The 20,384-nt window shown below is 41.4% G+C and overlaps 1 protein-coding gene across 1 annotated transcript in view; it reads left to right on the top strand.

Moving 5' to 3' along the window:
* Positions 1–20,384, top strand: part of Arfgef3 (ARFGEF family member 3) — a 181,657-nt gene that overhangs the window by 128,890 nt on the left and 32,383 nt on the right. Inside the window, exons 13-19 of the mRNA XM_008822042.3 lie at positions 8,249–8,415; positions 9,131–9,296; positions 14,099–14,206; positions 14,528–14,743; positions 14,879–14,989; positions 17,287–17,437; positions 19,274–19,591. Of these exons, the coding sequence (XP_008820264.1) occupies positions 8,249–8,415; positions 9,131–9,296; positions 14,099–14,206; positions 14,528–14,743; positions 14,879–14,989; positions 17,287–17,437; positions 19,274–19,591 (1,237 nt within the window). The remainder of the gene's footprint in view (positions 1–8,248; positions 8,416–9,130; positions 9,297–14,098; positions 14,207–14,527; positions 14,744–14,878; positions 14,990–17,286; positions 17,438–19,273; positions 19,592–20,384) is intronic.

Here is a 20,384-nt window from a genome sequence, read left to right as displayed (position 1 = left end):
GGCCGGCCTGGTCTAGATAGCGAGTTCTAGGCCAGCTAGGGCTATAGGGAGATGCTGTCTCAAAAAGACTAAAGAAAAATATTTTCATTTGCATATAATTGTACATAACAGTGGGTTTCACGATGACATTTTCATACATGTATATAATGTAGTTTGATCACATTCACCCACCTTTACCTGCTCTTGTCCCCCTTGCACTCCCATTGACCCCTTCTCTTCCCAATTAGTCCTCTTCTTTTTCTTTCTTTTCTTTTTCTTTTTGTTGTTGTTAGTGGCAGTAGTGGTGACCTAATGAATTTCATTAGGGTTGCTTACATGGATGAAGTTTTGTTTACAGTCTCTCTCTCTCTCTCTCTCTCTCTCTCTCTCTCTCTCTCTCCCCTACATCAACCATTAGCTACATATAAGTCCTCAAAGAAGAATGGGGTCCCATGAGCCCCTCCCCTTTCCATGACAGGATGTTGACAGGCCCAGTCTTGTGCAGAGCTCATACGGGGAATCGTAGCTGCTATGAACTCAAGTGTACATCAGGCATGTCACACCCAGGAAGTTTCACATCCCTCCATCCCTGCTTCTTTTGGTTCTTCCGTCTTTTCCAACCATTCCTCCCTAAGGTTCCCTGAGCCCTGGAGGGGTTGATATATATGGCTGTTTGTGGCTGAGCATTCAATAGGCACTTGCTCTTTGCATTTTGACCAGTTAGGAATCTGAACAGTCACCACTGGCTACTGCAAAACGAAACTTCTCTGACCAATGCTGACAGCAGCACTAATTTATGGGCATAAATACAATTACTTAGAGGGAGTATGACAGGTACTTCATGTCCATTTAGCAAAACAACAGCAACTGCTTCCCCATTAGGGCCTATCACCTCACCACATTTGACTGGGTACCAAATGTTAATTAGCTCCTGTGGGCTTTAACTCCAATCAGAAGCAGTTAGTTACCCTCATAACAGACTTGCCACTATTGTACCAGTAGGCATATCTTACCTGGCTCTTGGATCGTATAGCAATGCAGAGTCCACATCTGAATAAGAGGGTTGATGTCAGTTCTCCCTCACAAGCCTGAATATCACCTTTTGGCACTGTGAGAGCTAGCTAGTGGTGTGGAAGTGTCCATTCCAGCTCCAACTTGATTTCTCTAGGTCCCGTGACCAGTGCTTATAGTGTCTTCAGCAATAAGGTCTTACCAGCTAATTCTGGTGGGCAACCAACAGCAGTGGCAATTGACTATATTGTTTTGGGAGTCTCTGAGACTTCCTTGACCAACAACTCATAGAGAGGTAGCCTACTCCTGGTACTGAAATGATCAGTTAATAACCTATGGCTTCTATGAGCTGTTTTATCAAGGTGCTTTTATACAAGCTGCTTTTATACAATGGGGACCTCTGTTCATACTTTCTTGTTGTTAATTTTATTTTTTGATTAGCTTACCAAGTATCAATTTTCCTTATAACTTTTTCACACATGATTAGTTTAGCTTACCTCAAATTCACTGTGAAGTCCAAACTGGATTAGGACGCATAGTGTGTGATTACAGGCACTGGCACCACATGAGTCTCCACACTTTTAGTTCTTATTGAATTTTTGTGTAGGACTATTTCCGTATGGTCATGTACCTCCTCTCTGGCTCTTACAATCTTTCTACCCCCTCTTCCACAATGGTCCCTGAGACTTGGGTGAGTGGACGTCAATATAGGAGTCCTGTCCAAGGGCCCACATTCTGCCAACTCTTATTCTCTACATTTTGGCCATTTGTAGCTTTTTCTGTTCCTGGCCCTATGTTGCATAAGGGAGATTCATTGATAAGAATTAAAAGATGCATTAGTGTTCTTTTAATCCCTTGTTCTATGTTCCGTGAGTCTTAGGTCCAGAGGTTGCATCCTAGATGTGCCACTTAGGCTTGGACAATTCACAGAGAATGTCTGTGTGTGACCAGTGATGTAACTCTGTAATAATTTCTGTCTGTTGAAAAAGGAGCTACATTGCTGGGTGGTGACTGGGATACTTGTTCATGAGGATTTTGTGCTAGGATCCACAAATGAGGGAGAACATACGTCTTTTGTTTTTCTGAGTCTGTGTTATTTCATTTAGTATAACAGTTTCTAGATCCATCCATTTACCTGCAAATTTCACTATTTCATCTTTCTTTACTGCTGAGTAGCACTCCATTGTGTAAACGTACACATTTTAATTAACCATTTGTCAGTTGAGGGACACTTAGGTTGCTCCCATCTCTTAGCTATTGTGAAAAGATCAGGAACAAACATGGTTATACAAGTGTCTCTGCAATAGGATGAGTCCTTTGGGTATATGCCAAGGAGTGGTATAACTGGGTCATATGGTAGATTCATTATTAGTTTTTTACAAGTTTTCCACACTGCTTTCCATAGGGGTTGCATGAGTTTGCAATCCCATAAACAGTGAATGAGCATTTCCCTTTCTCCACATCCTTGCCAGCATCTGGTATCATTTGTTCTCTTGATCTTAGCCAGTCTGACTGGGATAAGATGAAACCTTAAGGTGGTTTTAATTTGCATTTCTCTAATTACTAACGATGTTGAACACTTTTTAAGATGTTTCTTAGCCATCTTTTTTTCTTCCTTTGAGAACTCTGTTTAGATCTTTAGCTCATCTTTTAATTAGGTCATTTGTTTTCTTGATTCTTTGTTTTTCTGAGTTCTTTATATATTCTGGATGTTAAACCTCTGTCAGATGTGTCACTGATGAAGATTTTTTCCCACTCTGTGGGTTTTTTCTTTACTTTCTTGATTGTTTCTTTTGCTGTACCGAAGCTTTTTAGTTTAATGAGGTCCCACTTGTTGATTGTTGACCTTAATTCCTAAGCAACTGATATCTGATTTAGAAAGTCCTTTCCTGCACCTATATCTTGTGAGTTATTGCCAATGTTTCCTTCTAATAGTTTCAGAGTTTCCAGTTTCACATTGAGGTCTTTGATCCATTTGGAATTGACTTTTGTGCAAGGTGAAAGATAAGGATCTACTTTGATTATTCTACAGGTGGAGATCTAGTTTTGCCAGCAGCATATGTTAAAGATGCTGTCTTTCTTCCATTGTGTGTTCTTGGTACCTTGTCAAATATCAAGTGACTGAAATTGTGTAAACTCAGGTTTGTGTCTTCAATTATGTTCCATTGATCTGTGTGTCTATTTTTGTGCCAGTACCATGCTGTTTTTATGGTTATAGCTCTGTAGTATAGTTTGAGATCTGTTATAGTAATCCCCCCAACATTCCTCTTTGTGCTCAGGGTTGCTTTGGCTATCTGGGATCTTTTGTGCTTCCATATGAATTTAACAATGGCGTTTTCTAATTTTGTGAAATATGTCATGGGGATTTTTGACTGGGATTGCATTGAATCTGTATATTTCTTTTGGTTGGATGGTCATTTTCACAATATTGGTTCTTCCAGTCCGTAGCTTGGGTGGTCCTTCCATTTTCTGGTGTCTTCCTCAATCTTTCTTTAAAGATTTTAAAATTCTTGTTGTAAAGATCTTTGATGTCTTTGGTCAGGTTTATTCCAAGATATGTTTTTGAGGCTACTGTGAATGGGAGGATTTCCCTGTACTCTTTGTCTGATTGCTTGTTATTGGTATATAGAAAGGCTACAGGTTTTTGAAAATTAATTTTGTAACCTGCCACTTTACTGAAAGTGTTGATCAGTTCTAGTTTTCTGGTGGAATTTTGGGGATCTCTTAGGTATAATACCATATCATCTGCAAAAAGGGATAATTTGACTGCTTCTTTTCCAATTGGTGCTCCTTTAATTTCCTTCTCTTGTCTTATTGCTCTAGCAAGAGTTTCAAGCACTATATTGAAAAGGACTGGAGATAGTAGACAGCCCTGTCTGGTTCCAGATTTTGATGGGAATGCTTCCAGTTTTAGGGTTTTTTTTTTTTTTTCCATTTAGAATGATGTTGGCTGTGCGTTTGTTGTATATAGCTTTAATTATGTTGAGGTATGTTCCCTCCAGTCCAATTTCCTTTAGAACTTTTATCATGAATGCATGTTGAATTTTGTCAAAAGCCTTTTCTGCATCTATTGAGATGACAATGTGGTTTTTGTCTTTGAGCCCATTTATGTGATTTATGACATTTATGGACTTGCATATATTGAACCATCCCTGCATCTCTGGAGTAAAGCCCACTTGATCATGGTGAATGATCTTTTTGATGTGTGTCTGTATGCGGTTTGCAAGTACTTGGTTGAGAATTTTTGCATCTATGTTCATTAAGGATATGGGTCTTTGGTTTTCTTTTTTGGTTGTGTCTTTACCTGGTTTTGGTATTAGCATGATGCTGGCTTCATAGAAGGAATTTGGGAGTTCTCCTGCTGTTTCTATCTTTCTGAATAATTTGAGTAGTATTGGTTGCTCATCTTCTTTAAATGTCTGGTAGAATTCTGCTGTAAATCCATCTGGCCCTGAGCTTTTCTTAGTGCAGAGGCTTTGTATTACTGTTTCGATTTCCTTATATGTTATGGATCTGTTTCAACTGTTGATCTCTTCTTGGTTTAACTTTGGTGGTTCCCATGATTTTAGACACCCGTCCATTTCTTTTAGGTTTACAAATTTAGTAGCATGTAGGTTTTTAAAGTACTCCCTTATAATGTTCTGGATCTTTTTGGTGTCTGTTGTGATGTTTCTCCTTTCATCTCTGATTTTGTTGATTTGGATTTGCTCTTTCTTTCTTTTGAAAAGTTAACTGGGCTAAGGATCTGTGTATCTTGTTTATCTTTTTTCTAAGAACCAGCTCTTAGATTCATTGATTCTTTGTGTTTTTTTCTTTGTTCTATTTCATTAATTTCTGCTCTGATTTTTGTTATTTCTTCTCCTCTGCTGGGTTTAGGTTTCATTTGTTCTTGCCTTTCCAGTGTCTTGGGTTGAAATGTTAAGTCATTTATTTGTGCTCCTTCTGATTTTTAATGAAGGCACTTAGAGTTATAAACTTCCCTCTTAGGACTGCTTTTAAAGTGTCCCAGAAGTTTTGTTGTGTTGTATTGTCCTTTCATTGAATTCCAGGAATACTTTTATTTCTTTCTTAATTTCTCCTTTCACCCACTCATCATTCAGGAGTGTGTTGTCTAATCTCCATGAGTTCGTGTAGTTAACTAGGGCTTCTTCCGGAATTGATTTTGAGCTTTATTACATTGTGGTCAGATACAATGCATGGAATTATTCCAGTTTTTTTGTATTTGTTGAGATTTGTTTTGTGCCCTAGTATGTGGTCTATTTTTGAGAAAGTTCTGTGGGGTGCTGAATAGAAAGTGTATTTTTTGGTGCTTGGGTGGAATATTCAGAAGATGTCTGTTATGTCCATTTGCTGTATGGTGTCATTTAATTCAGGTGTCTGTTTATTCTTTGTTCAGTTAACTTGTCTAATGGAGACAGTCGGGTATTGAAGTCCCCTGCTTTTACTGAGTTGGGAGTTAACCTGTGTCTTAAAGTCTTGTAGTATTGTTTTCATGAATTTGGGGGCACCAGAGTTTGGTGAATATATGTTCAGGATTGTAATATCTTCTTGATTAACTGTTCCTTTGATCAAAATGAAGTGACTCTCTTTATCTCTTCTGATTACTTTTAGTTTGAAGTCTTATTTTGTCAAATATTAGAATTGCAACACCTGCTTGTTTCTTAGTGCCATTTGCTTAAAATATTCTTTTCCATCCTTTCACCTTAAGGTAGTGTCTGTCCTTGAAGGTGAGGTGGGTTTCTTGCAGGCAACAAAAAGATGGATTTTGTCTCTTAATCCAATCAACTAGCCTGTGTCTTTTGACTGGAGAGTTCAGTTCATTTGATTACTGTTTGCATTCTTTGTCTAATTTTGTTTTTCTACAATTATACCTTCATTTAGTTTCTTTCTGTTGCCCCTGGGGTATAGTTGTTCCTTTCTCCATTCTTTGTATTGCTTCAAGTATTCTTTGAAGGGCCAGTTTTCTGGACATGAATTATTTCAGCCTATTTCATGTGGAAGATTTTTCTTTCTCCTTCAACTATAATAGACATTTTTGCCGGGAAAAGTATCCAGGGCTGGCATCTGTGGTCATTTAAAACTGGAAATACTTTGGTCCAGGCTCTTCTGGCTTTCATGGTTTGCATCGATAAGTCAGCTGTAATTCTGATAGATTTTCCTTTATATGTGACTTGTTGTTTTTCTTTTGCAGCTTTCAGCATTCTCTCTTTGTTCTGTACATTTAGTGTTTTTACTATGATATGCCATGGGGAATTTCTTTTCTAGTCCTGTCTACTTGGTGTTCTATGTGCTTTTTGTATTTGTATGGGGATGTCTTTCTTTAATTTGGGGAAATTCTCTCCTACAATTTTGTTTAAGATCTGATCAGTACCATTAACCTGAAATCCTTCTCCTTCCTCTATGCCTATGATACGTAAATTTGGTCTTTTCATGGTGTCCCACATTTCCAGCATATTCCATTCTTGTGTCTTTTAAACTTTTCATGATCTTTGCTTGAGCAGTCCAGTTCTTCAGCTTTATCCTCCAATGTTGATATTCTGTTTTCCATTTCATTCATTCTAGCGGTGAGGCTTTCCCCTATTGTTTTAAGTTGGCTTATTGAGTTTTGCACTTCCTTCTTCATTTCTGCCTGAGTTTTCTTCAATGTTTCTATCTCTTTTGTGAATTCATTCAGAAGTTTATCCCTATCTTCTTTTAGTTCTTTGATTTGTTTGCTCGTGTGTTCTTAAATTCATTGACTTCCTTGATCATGTTTATGATTGTTCTATTAAATTCAGTGTCCAGGATTATCTCTAGGGAGTTCTCCTTATAGAACTCTTCTACAGGACTGGTAGAGTTTGCTGAAAACATGCTCTTTGGATTTTACATATTATTATTTTGCTGTTGTGATTTTGGCATGTGGATTTCTTTTGTTGTTTGTGAATCTGGTATAAAACTCAAGCCTTCTTTCATTGAGTTGAAGTTTGCTTCTGTTTATACTATTGGTGTGCCTTGATTGTTTTCTTATTGGGTATATAAAGCTGGTTGGTCTAGGTTTCAGGTTCTCTCAGATCTTATTTTGGAGGGAATTGATGGTGTCAGATCACCTACTCAGCAGCTCCCACAGAGACCCAAGTCAGCCTACAGTCAGGTACACTCTGGCTTCCTTCTATTGCCTGGACCCCTACTAGTGGGTGTACCATGCAGAGGCCAGATCCAGGCTCTCAGGCAGTCTGCTAAGGTCTCCCACACCTCTTTTTTTTTTTTTTTTTTTTTTTTTTTTTTTTTGAGTTAAGTACTGCCCCACGTGGCTTACATGCATGATTGCAGTTAATTCTCATAGTAACCTTGTACATTCATTCTCATTCGTTCATCAAGTGACTTTTAAGAATCTGCCATATGGCAGCCACTATTCTACTGGAGATTCTCTAGTGAACAAAACTAACAGTCACAACCACTCTCACATCTTACATTGCAGTGAAAAGCAGACAGTAAAAAAAACATGTGGCTTGACACAGTGGCACATGCCCATAATCCCAGCACCTAGTATCCGGAGACAGAGGATCTATATGAGGCCGGCCTGAGTGACATAGTGAGACCTGTCTCAAAATCAAAGACACACACACACACACACGAGTGTGGGGAACAGACAGACAGATACTGTATTAACACAGTGTTAGGTGAAATAAATGGCGTTAAAGCAATAAGAAGAGCAGGAAGGGGAAGCAGAGTCCTGAGGTTGGAAGGAAGCTATTGAAATGGCATTGAAAGAGAAGGTCTCTGAGAAGCTGGCTTGACACCTGAAATAATCAAAAGAACAAGTTTTGAGAAGTCGAGGGAGGTCTCTAGAGAGTGGCAAAGATAATGCACAGGTCTAGATGGGAATGGTGAAGACATAGCAAATCGGGTGTAGGAGTGAGCCAGGAAGATGAGGTTGGGTTTTTTAAACTATGTTGCAGAAAGTTTGAGCAAGGAGTTGAGTGCAATTATTGTCCCTGTTTGAGGCATAAGAAAGTGATAGAGGGCTTAAAGGATTTTACCCAAGTTATCACTGCTAAAAGCTCAAGATCAAGGTGCAGCTGATCTGTTCCAGAGTTCATGCCCTTCGTGGTGCACTGTGGCTGCATCTGCCCTATAAGAAACCTGACTGATGGTCAGCGCTATACAGAAGTATTCCACGGGTTACAATTTCTGTTGCTGGGATCTCGTCCAGGCTTTCCAGGTGCTGGACCCAGCACACTGTCGGTAGGCCCACAGGTGTCCTGATTCCCTCTGATAGGCATGATGCACTCTCCTGGCTTCGACGGAGGCAGCAGCTTGAGCTTCCAGATGCTGATGAACGCGGACAGCCTGTACACTGCCGCACACTGTGCCCTACTACTCAATCTGAAGCTCTCTCATGGCGATTACTACCGGAAGCGGCCCACCCTGGCACCAGGCATAATGGTGAGCATGCGCTCTGGCATCGGCCCCTCCCACTGTGATCTCTAGTCTCCCTTATACAGCCCAGCATCAGAGTCTTGGGAGAAACTTCCTGGTGTGGTCTGTACCCCCCCGTGCTCATGCCTGTGCAGATCTGGAGGGAGAGTGCACACATGTGCAGTTTGCACTTGCTGATGGTCTTAATAAAGTGCCTCTTCTAAGGTGTTCAGCAAAGATGATGTTGACTCTGCTGTGGTTGGCTCACTTGACTGAGCAAGCCATGTCATAGTGTTCCCAGATGTCAGTTTCTGAGTCTAACTCATGGATCTTCTGAAGGGAATCAACACTCACTTGTTTCTTTAGTAAAATATAAGTGCCCAGGGTAAGTGGTGATTTTAAAAGCATGTAAGCCAAGTCTCAGGATACATATGTTCCTTCTGGAGCCCATTCTATTTCTGCTGTTGTTTGGGCAGTGGGAAGAGAAAGCTCTGGCAGGTAGCTACCCTCCCACCAACCAAGAAAATAGAAAAGGCAGCATCCTGGTCCTTCTGCAGGCTATGTTAGAAGATGCCATAAGTGAAAAAACCATGAAGCTTGAGTGACTGCATCTCAGTATCTCCCCTCTTGCCACCTCCACTCCTGATAAGAAACGTTAGTTCAGTAAGGAGGGGGAGCAGTTTGGGAGCCTGTTCATTCACAGGGGAGTGTGTGTGCCCCTTCTTCTGTGGCCTCTTTGCAGAAGGACTTCATGAAGCAGGTGCAGACCAGCGGTGTGCTGATGGTCTTCTCCCAGGCCTGGATAGAGGAGCTGTATCACCAGGTGCTCGACAGAAACATACTGGGAGAAGCTGGCTACTGGGGCAGCCCGGAGGACAACAGCCTTCCCCTCGTCACCATGCTCACTGGTCAGTGGCCCCAGCCAAGGTGATGGGGTGATCAATAGGATAGGAAGCTGATGCGCCAGAGCCTCTCTTAGAGAAGTTGGGGTGTTTGAGCAGGCTTTGAGTGGCAGTTCCAGATCCTAGTCATGAAGCATCTCGTAAACATTTGCTCTCCTTTTGCCCTGGGCAGGCTGTTAGGCTCACTGTGAGCATTAGTCAGGGCTAACTTGGCACCTTCATCTGTTGGTGTAAAGCTATAGGCCCATCTGTGGACTTGTAGTACTTTCTGGGCACAAGCCCAGAATTATTCCTGGAAGCTCTCACATGCTAATAGAGGCCCTGCATCATTCAATCCTGGGGTTTGGCCAGTAATGTGATTGATTTTATACTTGCCTTCATTCCTATTTCCCGTCCATATCATAGCTTCTGCCTTCCCTCCCCAGCTGTACCAGAATTTAAAATCATTTAAATCATTTAAAATCATGCCAAATACTAGCTTTCCCAGCATCCTTGTCTTCAGTGTTAAAAGTTTTAATATTCTCTTTAACTACTAGACATTTCACATGAAAATTTAGAGAACAGTGTGTAATTTTGTGTAGTAATTGGGGGAGGGAGAGATGCTTTTTGGCAATAGTAGACTTTCTGGTTTTGTCATGACTTAACCCAAAATGTTAATTGAAGATCAGGAAATGTTCAAAACTTTATCAGAAGCCTTAATAATTTAGATCTTCAAGTTTATTTGTATTTGTTCTGAGCTCTCAGATTGGCTTCTGATCTGAACTGTCCTCTTGTGGCTCTAGCTCATGGGACAGTGGGGCATGGCCCTCCGCTGGATGCCCCCTTAGTCCTGTACTATGCCTCACAAAGTTCAATAGCTGTTTACCGTGTAGGAGCAGGGTATCGTGGTGGATGCAACAGTGCATCAGTGCCTGATTCAAGAAAGACTAAACGTAAACCAGAGTCACTTAAACCAAAAGTGAGCCTGGTCTGTTCTCCTAACTGTTCCTTTCTCATTGTCTTTTAACTGTTCCTTGAACAAAGGATGTGCTCTATTTATTGAACCACAAACTCAAGCATGGTATGGGAAAGGAATGAGGAATTCTGTCTTATTAAGGAAAGAATTTTCCTTTTCTGATCCCTACTGACCCAGAACAACATAAAAAACCATGAGCAAATCTTATCAACCTAAGCCGACATGTTGTTTGCAACATATGCTGTGAAGAATTTGTAAGCCAAAGATAAGGAAGGGTCAAGAAGAAGAAATAGGAAATATAGTTTAAGATGAAAGTTATGTGTTTTGTTTAGCTTATAAAAACTACTGTTTTTCTAAAGGCTAGCAAAAGTGAAATAAGCTGACTACACAATAGGAAGGCAGATTAAACAGGTAGTAGTAAATGCTTAAAACATGAGGTTAATTTTGATTAAAATAATAAATAATGGCATTCCCAGAGAAATCATTCCCATAGAATGAGAAAAAACAGAACAGTCTAGGTGGGAGGCTGGACATATTGGCCAATGGGTGTGTCGTGTTGCCTGTGGTTGGTACTGAGGCACTTATAAAGGTGATAGAGTAGTCTACCAGCAGGTTCAGCCCAACAATCAGGAATCTGGGTGTAAGGTGCTGTTTAGGAACCAGGTAGAAAGCTGAGATATAGCCATGAGGTCTGTCCACAGAGGTGGGGTCCTTGAATTTTTCTTGAACTTGGAATCTTGCATCTAGAATCAGGATGTAGTTGGGGAAAGCAAACAAGTGACCAGCTTGTAGTTTGTTAATCAAGGTAACATACCATTTGAACAATAATCATTCACAGGGGCTGAGGAGAAGGCTCATTCAGTTCATGAGCACTCAAGGTTGATCGCTAGCACTCACATAAAAGCCAGGCATCATGGCAGGCACCTGGAATCCCAGCACTTCGGAGACAGATAGAAACATCCCTGGGGTTTGCAGGCCAGCCAGTCTAGCAGAATCAGAGAGCTCTGGGTTCAGTGGGAGACCCTGCCTCAAAAAATAAGGTGGAGAGAAATTGATGAAGATACCTCATATTGACCTATGGCCTCCACATGTACGTGCCTACCCACACACACGTGTACACACATGAACATGTAAAACATATACATAAGTAACATCGTATATGCAAGGGGCATTCAGTTTGCTATAAGCAATGTTCGATTTCCATCTGCTTCCTCAAACTCCCTTCAGTAGGACAGAAAGTACTGCCTAGCATGTAAGTACCACGGAACTCAACTGAGGATCTTAAACACACCAGCTTTAATTCTTTAATTTTTTAAAATATTTTATTATTTTTATGTATATGAGTGTATTGCCTGCCTGTAGGTAAGTGCACCCGTGTCGTGCAATGCCTGCGAGGACAGAAGAGGCCATCTGATCCTCTGAAACTGAAGTTACGGACAGTTGTTAGCTGCCATGTGGGTGCTGGGATTCGAACCCGGGTCTTCTGCAAGAACAACCAGTGTTCTTAACCGCTGAGCCATCTCTCCAGCCCAATTTTTAAGCGTCATAATTTCTGCCAAATTTAATCACTATGATTCTCTTACCCAAAGCTGAATAAAAGGAGTCATTTGGCAGCTGTAAAGGGACTGACAGAGCCTTCACAGTGGCCATATATCCTTCATAATGGAAGAGTAAGCCTGATCTCTTTATCCATAGGACAGTCATTTAACTCTAGGTTGACAATAGGAAAATAGTCTTTTCAAAGGAATTTAAGAAAAATAAGATTCTGTGAAACTTTAGAGCAAATTCCAGATGTGAGGCTGCAAGTGATTATGAGCAGTAGTTAACTGGGGGTTTGGAAGCTACGTCACCTTCTTTCCAGAAGCAGCAGTCTAACTGGCCATTCCTGGTGCCATGAGAAGCCTTCTACAGAATGACAGAACCCTATGCTTAAATAAAGTTTGCACTGCTTGAGTTAATCAGTCTTGTACCCAATATATAGAAAACAGTATATAACCTGGATAAAATGATCATTTCTGGTAAATGTCATTAGGCCATTTGACTAAAAGCCAAATTGATTTCAGAAAACTGGCCTGTTCCCACAGTAGCAGTCATAAAGGTTCCTACCTTTTCTGGTCTTCTGATGTATTGCCCAGAAGGCTTCATGAAATAGTCTAAGAATCAGAGATACACTGAAGCAAATTTTAAACTCTGTGCATCAAAGTCTCATAGTACTTGAGCAAGGGTGAAGTTCCAAACTCAGAATAAATGTATACTATCTCCATTTCCCATACCCTCCCTGGGTTTCGCTTGACTACATCAGTTGCTTCAGTCCTCCACAATCACCTCCTTCATACTGAGGAAATTTATGCCCAGAGAATGGGGTACCTGGCCCAGGCCTAAAAGTCCCCCTCTGAGCTAGACTGGAACCCAGGCTTTCTAACTCTAGACCAGTCCCTTCCTGTCAATATATTAAGGGATCTATTGAGCTATTTCTGTAAATGGTACTTTATTCCTAAAAAAACATAAATGAGCTAGTTTAGAAACCCATATTGAATTGGGGCATCATATCATGGAGAGAGGCCTGGACAGATATCAGAAACTATGAATACTGCTTCCATCTTTTACCAACTTCATGAACTTAGGCAACTGACCCACTTTTCACTTGATCTTAGCCAAAACACCCAGAAGTGATAAATTTACTTGCTTTAAATACTTGTTTTCTTCCCTTTAAAATGGGAAAAATAATAGATCTGCCTACCTATTTTGAGTAATTTGGGACAATCAAATGGAAAGATATTAAGTGAGAATAGGCGGAAATTATAAAGAATATCATCAATATATTACCATTGTATTTGGAATTAGAATAAATTATCTGACCAAAGTGGTTGATTCTCCTCTGAATGCTGATGAAGAGGTTCTGGAAGAAAAATACAGGCTAACCTGGATGTGGTAGTACATTCATGTAATCCTAGAACTCAGAGGCAAAGGCAGGAAGATAACAGATTTGAAACCAGTCTGTTCTTTACAGTGAGACCCTAACTTTAAAAAAAAATCCATGCTATTAAAAATGATTTTTTCTGTATAAAACAGTGTGTTTTAAAATAAAATGGAGATCTTTTTTAAAGGTTAAAACCTCATTAATTTTATGTCTTAGAGGGTTTATACTGAGTACAATATTGTATAACTGTATTAATTCAACTGTAAACCTAAAAATTTACAGCCGATTTTGAAAGAGATGCATCTTTGCTCTGGAAATTGTTATTATGTCAATGCTGTTGTAATGAAATTCTTCTTCTAATTATGTGGTTATTAAATAAATAATTTTTTAAATCCATGCTAGACTATTATGTGCATTTAAAATTTGGAGATAATGCCATGATTTTAAACAAAGAAAAACATCCAAAGACTAAAACATTTTGAGTAAATAGATAGTCTAACAATAGCAATAGCAAAATTTAGTCTTATTAAGCCAGGCATGGTGGTGCACACTTTTGATCTCAGCACTAGGGAGGCAGAGGCACGTAGATCTCTGTGAGCTCTTCATAGTGAGTTCTAGGCCGGCTGGAGCTACAAGGAGACTTTGTCTCAAAAAGACCTAAAGCAAACAAACAAACAAACAAACAAAGAGAAATTAGTCTTTTTTTCAAATATTAACCATATAACAGCATAATAGAAAAATGCTTTGACAATGAAAGAAAAATGGGCTGATAGAATAAAACAGAATTTATAATATTCTTATAATAGTGAATGTATAGTTAATACATAATATGGATTTTTGTTGAAAAACATGAATATTTTTGTGGTCATTTGTTTGTTTTTGATTGGACTATCAAAAGGGAGAACTTAAGGATTTTGTTACTTTGACTGACAGATATTGATGGCTTAGAGAGCAGTGCAATTGGTGGCCAGTTGATGGCATCAGCTTCGATGGAGTCTCCTTTCACCCAGAGCAGGAGAATTGATGATTCCACGGTGGCAGGTAAGGTCTTCAACCTTGAATTTATAAAACTGTATATACTGCATGTGTTACCAGCAATCAAACTGTTATATGGTGGCTTATATGAATTGTGATTTTATTTTCAGAAAGATAATGAAAGTTACCCAGCTCAGAGGCTAATGCAACATTCGTTATTTATATGCACTGTGTGAAAAAACCCACCACAATCTATTAAGTTGTGCTTCCTATCATAGAATTATATGCAATTCAGAGTTGCTTATTTAATGACCCAAGAACCCCCCAGGCCCTTCTTTGCCATTCTGTTTGTTGCTAGAAAGTGATCCTCACCCCTTTCCCTCCCAGGTGTGGCATTTGCTCGCTACATTCTTGTTGGCTGCTGGAAAAACTTGATTGATACTCTATCAACCCCCTTGACTGGTCGAATGGCAGGGAGCTCCAAGGGGCTGGCCTTCATCCTGGGAGCTGAGGGCATCAAACAGCAGAATCAGAAGGAGCGTGATGCCATCTGCATGAGCCTCGATGGGCTGCGAAAAGCTGCGAGGCTGAGCTGTGCACTAGGTACTGGTGGGGTAGTGTTCACTGACCTTTGGCCTGAAGGGAGGTTCCAAGAAAGATGCCATTTAGAAGGGGTTCTGCTGGTATCTACCTGGAGAACATACTCAGTTAAGGGGTAGCTGTTTGTTTCCTCTAAAGGAGTTGCTGCTAACTGCGCCTCAGCTCTTGCCCAGATGGCAGCTGCTTCCTGTGTCCAGGAAGAGAAAGAAGAAAGGGAAATCCAGGAACCCAGTGATGCCATAGCACAAGGTAACGGTGGAAGGGCCGGAATCCACCTGGTTCCTAGGTCATGGTGTGCACAAACCTGCACATGCCTGTACATATCAGTGGAAACTGACTCCCATTCTATGTGTGATGCACAGTAGTTGAATGCCACTAGTTCATGAGTCCTACTGAGCCACAGGCTTGGGTCTGTTTTAGGTGAGGGACCTATATGGTACTGACAGTGTGTCCTTCTCAACAGGGGTGTCATACTGGCCATTAGTGACAAGGAAAGGACAGTTAGCTGCTAGCAAGAGTGCCAGGAGTGCACCTGGCTGAGCCCTTCACACCTGGGTCATTATCCAGTCACTGGTGCACATTTGGAGGGTCCTTGGGTTATAGTTACACTAGCAAATTGGCCAATGTTCTGAGGGTGAAAATCAAACAGATTCCATGAAAGGGGACTCAGAGAGATCTCACTCTTGGGGCAAAAACACGAGCTTTGTGGACACAGGAAAGGGGTTGATTTTTAACTTGCTAAAACCAGTTAGTCAATAAAATCAATGATCTTCTAGATACAAGGAAGTAAAATGTCTTTCCTAGAAGTGATGGAAGATACAAGGCAGGCAGTAGGCCAAAAGAGAAGTGTAATCATGGTTCAAGTTATGCTGATACTATCGATCAGATGTGTAAGAGAGCTAGTCACAGAAATAACTATATTTTTAGCTGAAACAAGCAATCCATGTCACTGTTCCACAAACTTGAGCAATATTTAGAAATTAATTAGAAATCAAAGTAGTCCTTATAGATCTTTAGTGTTAATTGGGAGGGGAAAAAAGGATCACACGTTTAAGTTCTGTGTATCTGTGAGCTACACAAAGATTACATTTAGCTACATGTGGTGGAGCATATCTGTAATTCCAGAACTCAGGCGATTGAGGCAAGAGGATCACAAATTTAAGGCCAGTCTGGGCCAAATAGGAGGACCCAATCTAAAAACAAAATTTTAGGTGCTGTACAGATGACTCAGTGGTTTAACAGTGCTTTGCTGTTCAATCATGAGGACTGGAATTCAGATCTCAGCACCCACACATAACAAGCCAGGAATACTGCAAAGACCTTTGACGGGCCAACTCTGAAGCATCTATACCCTATTCTGGCCTCTGTACATGCACAGACACATGCACCCACTCACATATGTGTATACACACTCATATAGACACATGCATACGCACACAAATAAAGTTTAAAATATTCTTACATTCACAGTTCTTAAAACACATAAATCACACACACACACACACACACACACACACACACTCACAAAGCCAAAATGTTCTAATTATAAACAAATGCAAAATAAAATCATACTCATGAGGCAAATGATGTTTTGCTAAAAATCACTTCCTCCTTATGAAAATGACTCAGAGTTCCTTGAAGTTAGTTTGCTAACTTCTTAGTTTTGGACCATCACTTGGTTCACCCCACCAGATCCCGTGACATGAAACTTATTCAAGGAGGACACTGCCATTTGGCAGTGGCACTTGCCTTGGCATTTCACATAACTGACATGATAAGTCAACTTTTGTGTCCTTCAGTCATCTATACTAAAAATTATTTTATTTCAGAAAAGCATTATTTATAGTTCACAGGTGCACATGTGGGCTTAGAGAGTGCGATGACATGATTTTTTTTTAATCTTTTTGAGACAGGGTCTCCCTGTAGCCCCAGCTGTCCTGGAACTCACTATGTAGACCAGGCTGGCCTTGAACTCACAGAGATCCGCCTGCCTCTGCCTGGGATTATAGGCGTGCACCACCGTGCCTGGCTGGCATGATCATTTTTAGTTGAGAAGTCATCCTGGTTCTCAGCATCTATACACATAGTTTTAGACATGATCATCATAATAAAAGCATAATATTAAACAATCTCAGAGAGACTTGCAGACTGCCAAGAATTCCTTAATACTACAAATGTGAATGCACGGGGGAGGGTGAAGGGTCTGGGAACAGATGGTTTAGCTGGAGTTAGTACATGAAGCCCACTTACATTACTGTGTCTCACTCAGCCCCATGGGTGGGCTGGGACAAACTGCATCTACCAGCACAAAATCCATCTGACTTCAGAGCCACAGAGCTGTGGTTCCCAGTGTGTGGGAGCCTGTTCTCCAGGCAGTTTGCATGATGAACCATGTGGACCTGCGGAAGACGTGCTTGCAGATAATGAAGTGTGTCATTCCTTCCTTTGCCTTTGCATGACAACGCTCTTTCATTGTCCTCCTGTCTCTCTCCCTGTCTGTCTCCCTTACTCAGACTGTTATTTTAATAAATGTCTTTCTGGCACAGTGAAACTAAAAGTGGAGCAGAAACTGGAGCAGATGGGGAAGGTGCAGGGGGTGTGGCTGCACACAGCCCACGTCTTATGCATGGATGCCATCCTCAGCGTAGGCCTGGAGATGGGAAGCCACAACCCGGACTGCTGGCCACATGTGTTCAGGTGCATGATGGGATCCCCACCCCAGATGGTACCAACCCTGCCTTGGGAAGCCTACGGGTATTGGAGAGGGCAGATGCCAGGGTCTGCCAGCACTTCAATAGATTATGACCATTCAGTTTGGATACGTTCCAAGGAGAGACAAAAAGGAAAAGGGATAAGGGCCCCACTGAATGTGTGTTTTGGAGAACAGAATGGCAGAACTGGGTTTAGGGAATTGTGATTTACCTGTTAACATTGCCATGAGAGACAGATGTGTTAGACCAAGGAAGAAAATGCAGTTCCTTAAGTGGTGGATGGAAGGCAAGTTAAATGAATACAAGTCTACAAAGTACTTGTGTGTCAGTAATATAACATTGCTGTGTGCTTATCAATGTCCCCTTTATTTAAAGAAGGATTTTGGATAACATACATGATTATGTAAAGTACTTCCTTAAAGATGTCTATTTTAACTAGACAAAGAAAAAATTAAAACACAGTAGTACATCTGTTCAAAAGACCAGTCAAAACTTGCTCTAAGCTTTGTAGCACTAAAGTGAAAAAAGTCTCCGAGTCCATCACCTAGCATAGGACTTATTTATAACAAAGCAATGGCTCCGGGGTCCAAATCTAATGTCTAAGATAAGAAGCATGTCTCCCAGCATAGGGGAAGGACCCCTGTCCAGAAGGAGGCCTAGGGCTTGGTGCCAGCTATGCCTCAACCTTTCCTGCATCAGTGCCAGGGGCCTCTCGCCAAGCACCCTGCAGGCAGATTAGCCATGGTATGGGAGCAGTGGGATAACAGCCCAGAGTACCAGTCAGGGTTGGGTTCAGTTTACCGTCACCAAAGCCAATACATGAGTGCTGGTTGAGTTACTAAGAGAAAAGCATGCAGACTATCCAAAGGTAGAAAAACCAACTTGAGAAAAACACATGAAAGGACCAGGATGAATCAGCCTGGAACGAAATGGTTTATGATGTGGAGGCTAGTGACCAGATGGTCAGCACTGCTCTTACAAAGAAAAAAGGGAGAACGTCACGTGGTGTCCAAGCAATATGCATCTGATCAAAAAAATACCCTGATTATAGAATACCAGAGTGGTTTATCCAGGATGCCCTTTGCCAGCAATTGAATTACAGGTTGAAGATGAAGCATCTTAGTCCCAAATTCAATTTAGAAACAGGTACTTTAGAAGTTGGCAGTTGTCCACATTGTGACTTGTCCACATGTGTCTGCCATGCTAGGGGACACCACTAACCCCAGACTTCACCTGGACATGAGTTACATGGAGCTATCAGCACCAGGCAGGGAGTAGCTGGGTAGAACCCCATTGTGTCAAGAGTACTTATCCACTGTAGGGGTGTTCATTGTGCGAACCTCATAGTAAGAATGTGTTTCTCAACTCTTAATCAGAGCAGTATTGGGGAAAGGGATTCCTTGGGGAAAATTATCTCAAACAGCAGAATCCAGATAAATTAGTAAGCTGTGCAACACGGAAGTAGGTGAACAGGGCTCCATTGCACAGCTTTTTCCCAGCAAAGAGTGATGGGTGAAAGAATGAAAAACTCCTTACCTGTGTAAAGACTGTATGGTCCAACTCAAAGTGTACGTATCTGTGTGTGCGTGTGTGTGTGTGTGTGAGAGAGAGAGAGAGAGAGAGAGAGAGAGAGAGAGAGAGAAATAGAAGGGGAAAGGAAGGGTTGAGTACAAGAGGAACGAGGGAAATTGGGCTGATCTTTGCCTAGCCCATGTTTTCGATGATTATCTTCTATGCTTTCTTCCTTTGTGTCTCACTATGAGATGGATGGAGCTGGCAAGCTGGGCTACACTGTTCACCCACCATCTGTGGCTCTTTCTAGGGTGTGTGAGTATGTAGGCACATTGGAGCACACTCACTTCAGTGATGGCACCTCCCAGCCCCCTCTGACCATCCGTCAGCCACAGAAGACATCTGGGAGTTCTGGACTCCTTGGGAATCTTGAATATGAGGATGCAAACCAGGAGCAGACCCTGGAACAGGGCCCCTCCCTGAGCACAGCACCCGTGGTCCAAGCCCGCTCTATCCCAGAGCTTGTTAGAGAATGCAGCCGAGGCCGGGCCTCAGACTTCCGGGGAGGCAGTCTCAGTGGGAGCAGTGCTGCCAAGGTGGTGCTCTGCCTTTCCACCCAGGCTGACAGGTATGTGCCCCTGCTCGCCACCCCGAGGATGCTAACCAATGGCATCCATTGACTGTTGGCTATGCCTGCATTCATCTGTCTGGTCTCAGAATCGGCCTGGGGACAACTTGATGCATTAGACAGTTACTGAAATTCCTGTATGTGGGTGTGTGTATATGTGTGGAGACCACAGGACAACCTCACCTGTCATTCCTCAGGTACTATCCACCTTTTCTTTTCAGACAAGGTCTCTCACTGGCCTGAAACTTACCATGTAGACTAGGCTGGCCCACCAGCAAGCCTTAGAGGTCTACCTGACTCTGCCTTCCCAGCACTGGGGTTACAAGCACAGGCCACTACTCTCTGCTCTTTTATATAGGTTCTGGGAATTGAACTCAAGTCTTCCTGCTTGCAAAGCAAACACTTTCCCAGTTGAGCTATCTCCCAGCCCTCTTTCCACCTGAAAGTATGGTCTTGCCTACTACCACACCTCTTTGAGCGAACCATTTTCTAATGACTAAGTTCCAGGTGTGAAGTGGGTTACCTGCAATTAAGTCTGCCTTTTCTATCGTGTCTGGCACTTCACCTCACTGGAGCCTGATTTCCCCACTGGTAAAATAAGGTCATTTTTTAAAATAGCTCATTTAGGGTAATTATGAGGTTAAATTAAGTAGTATATTTTGTAGGATCTAGAACCAAGCTTGGAAAATAGTAGAAATTCACATTTTCAATGATTCTTGCTGATTACAACATCCCACAGCATGTTCTTGAAGGAAGAAAAGGTGTTTTTTTTTTTTTGCCTTCAGGCTTTTTT

Source organism: Nannospalax galili, unplaced genomic scaffold (assembly GCF_000622305.1).
Source record: "Nannospalax galili isolate Female #2095 unplaced genomic scaffold, S.galili_v1.0 scaffold186, whole genome shotgun sequence".
Lineage (NCBI taxonomy): Eukaryota > Metazoa > Chordata > Mammalia > Rodentia > Spalacidae > Nannospalax > Nannospalax galili.
Note: the sequence above shows the minus strand (reverse complement) of the source record. Positions and strands in the feature narration are given on the sequence as shown.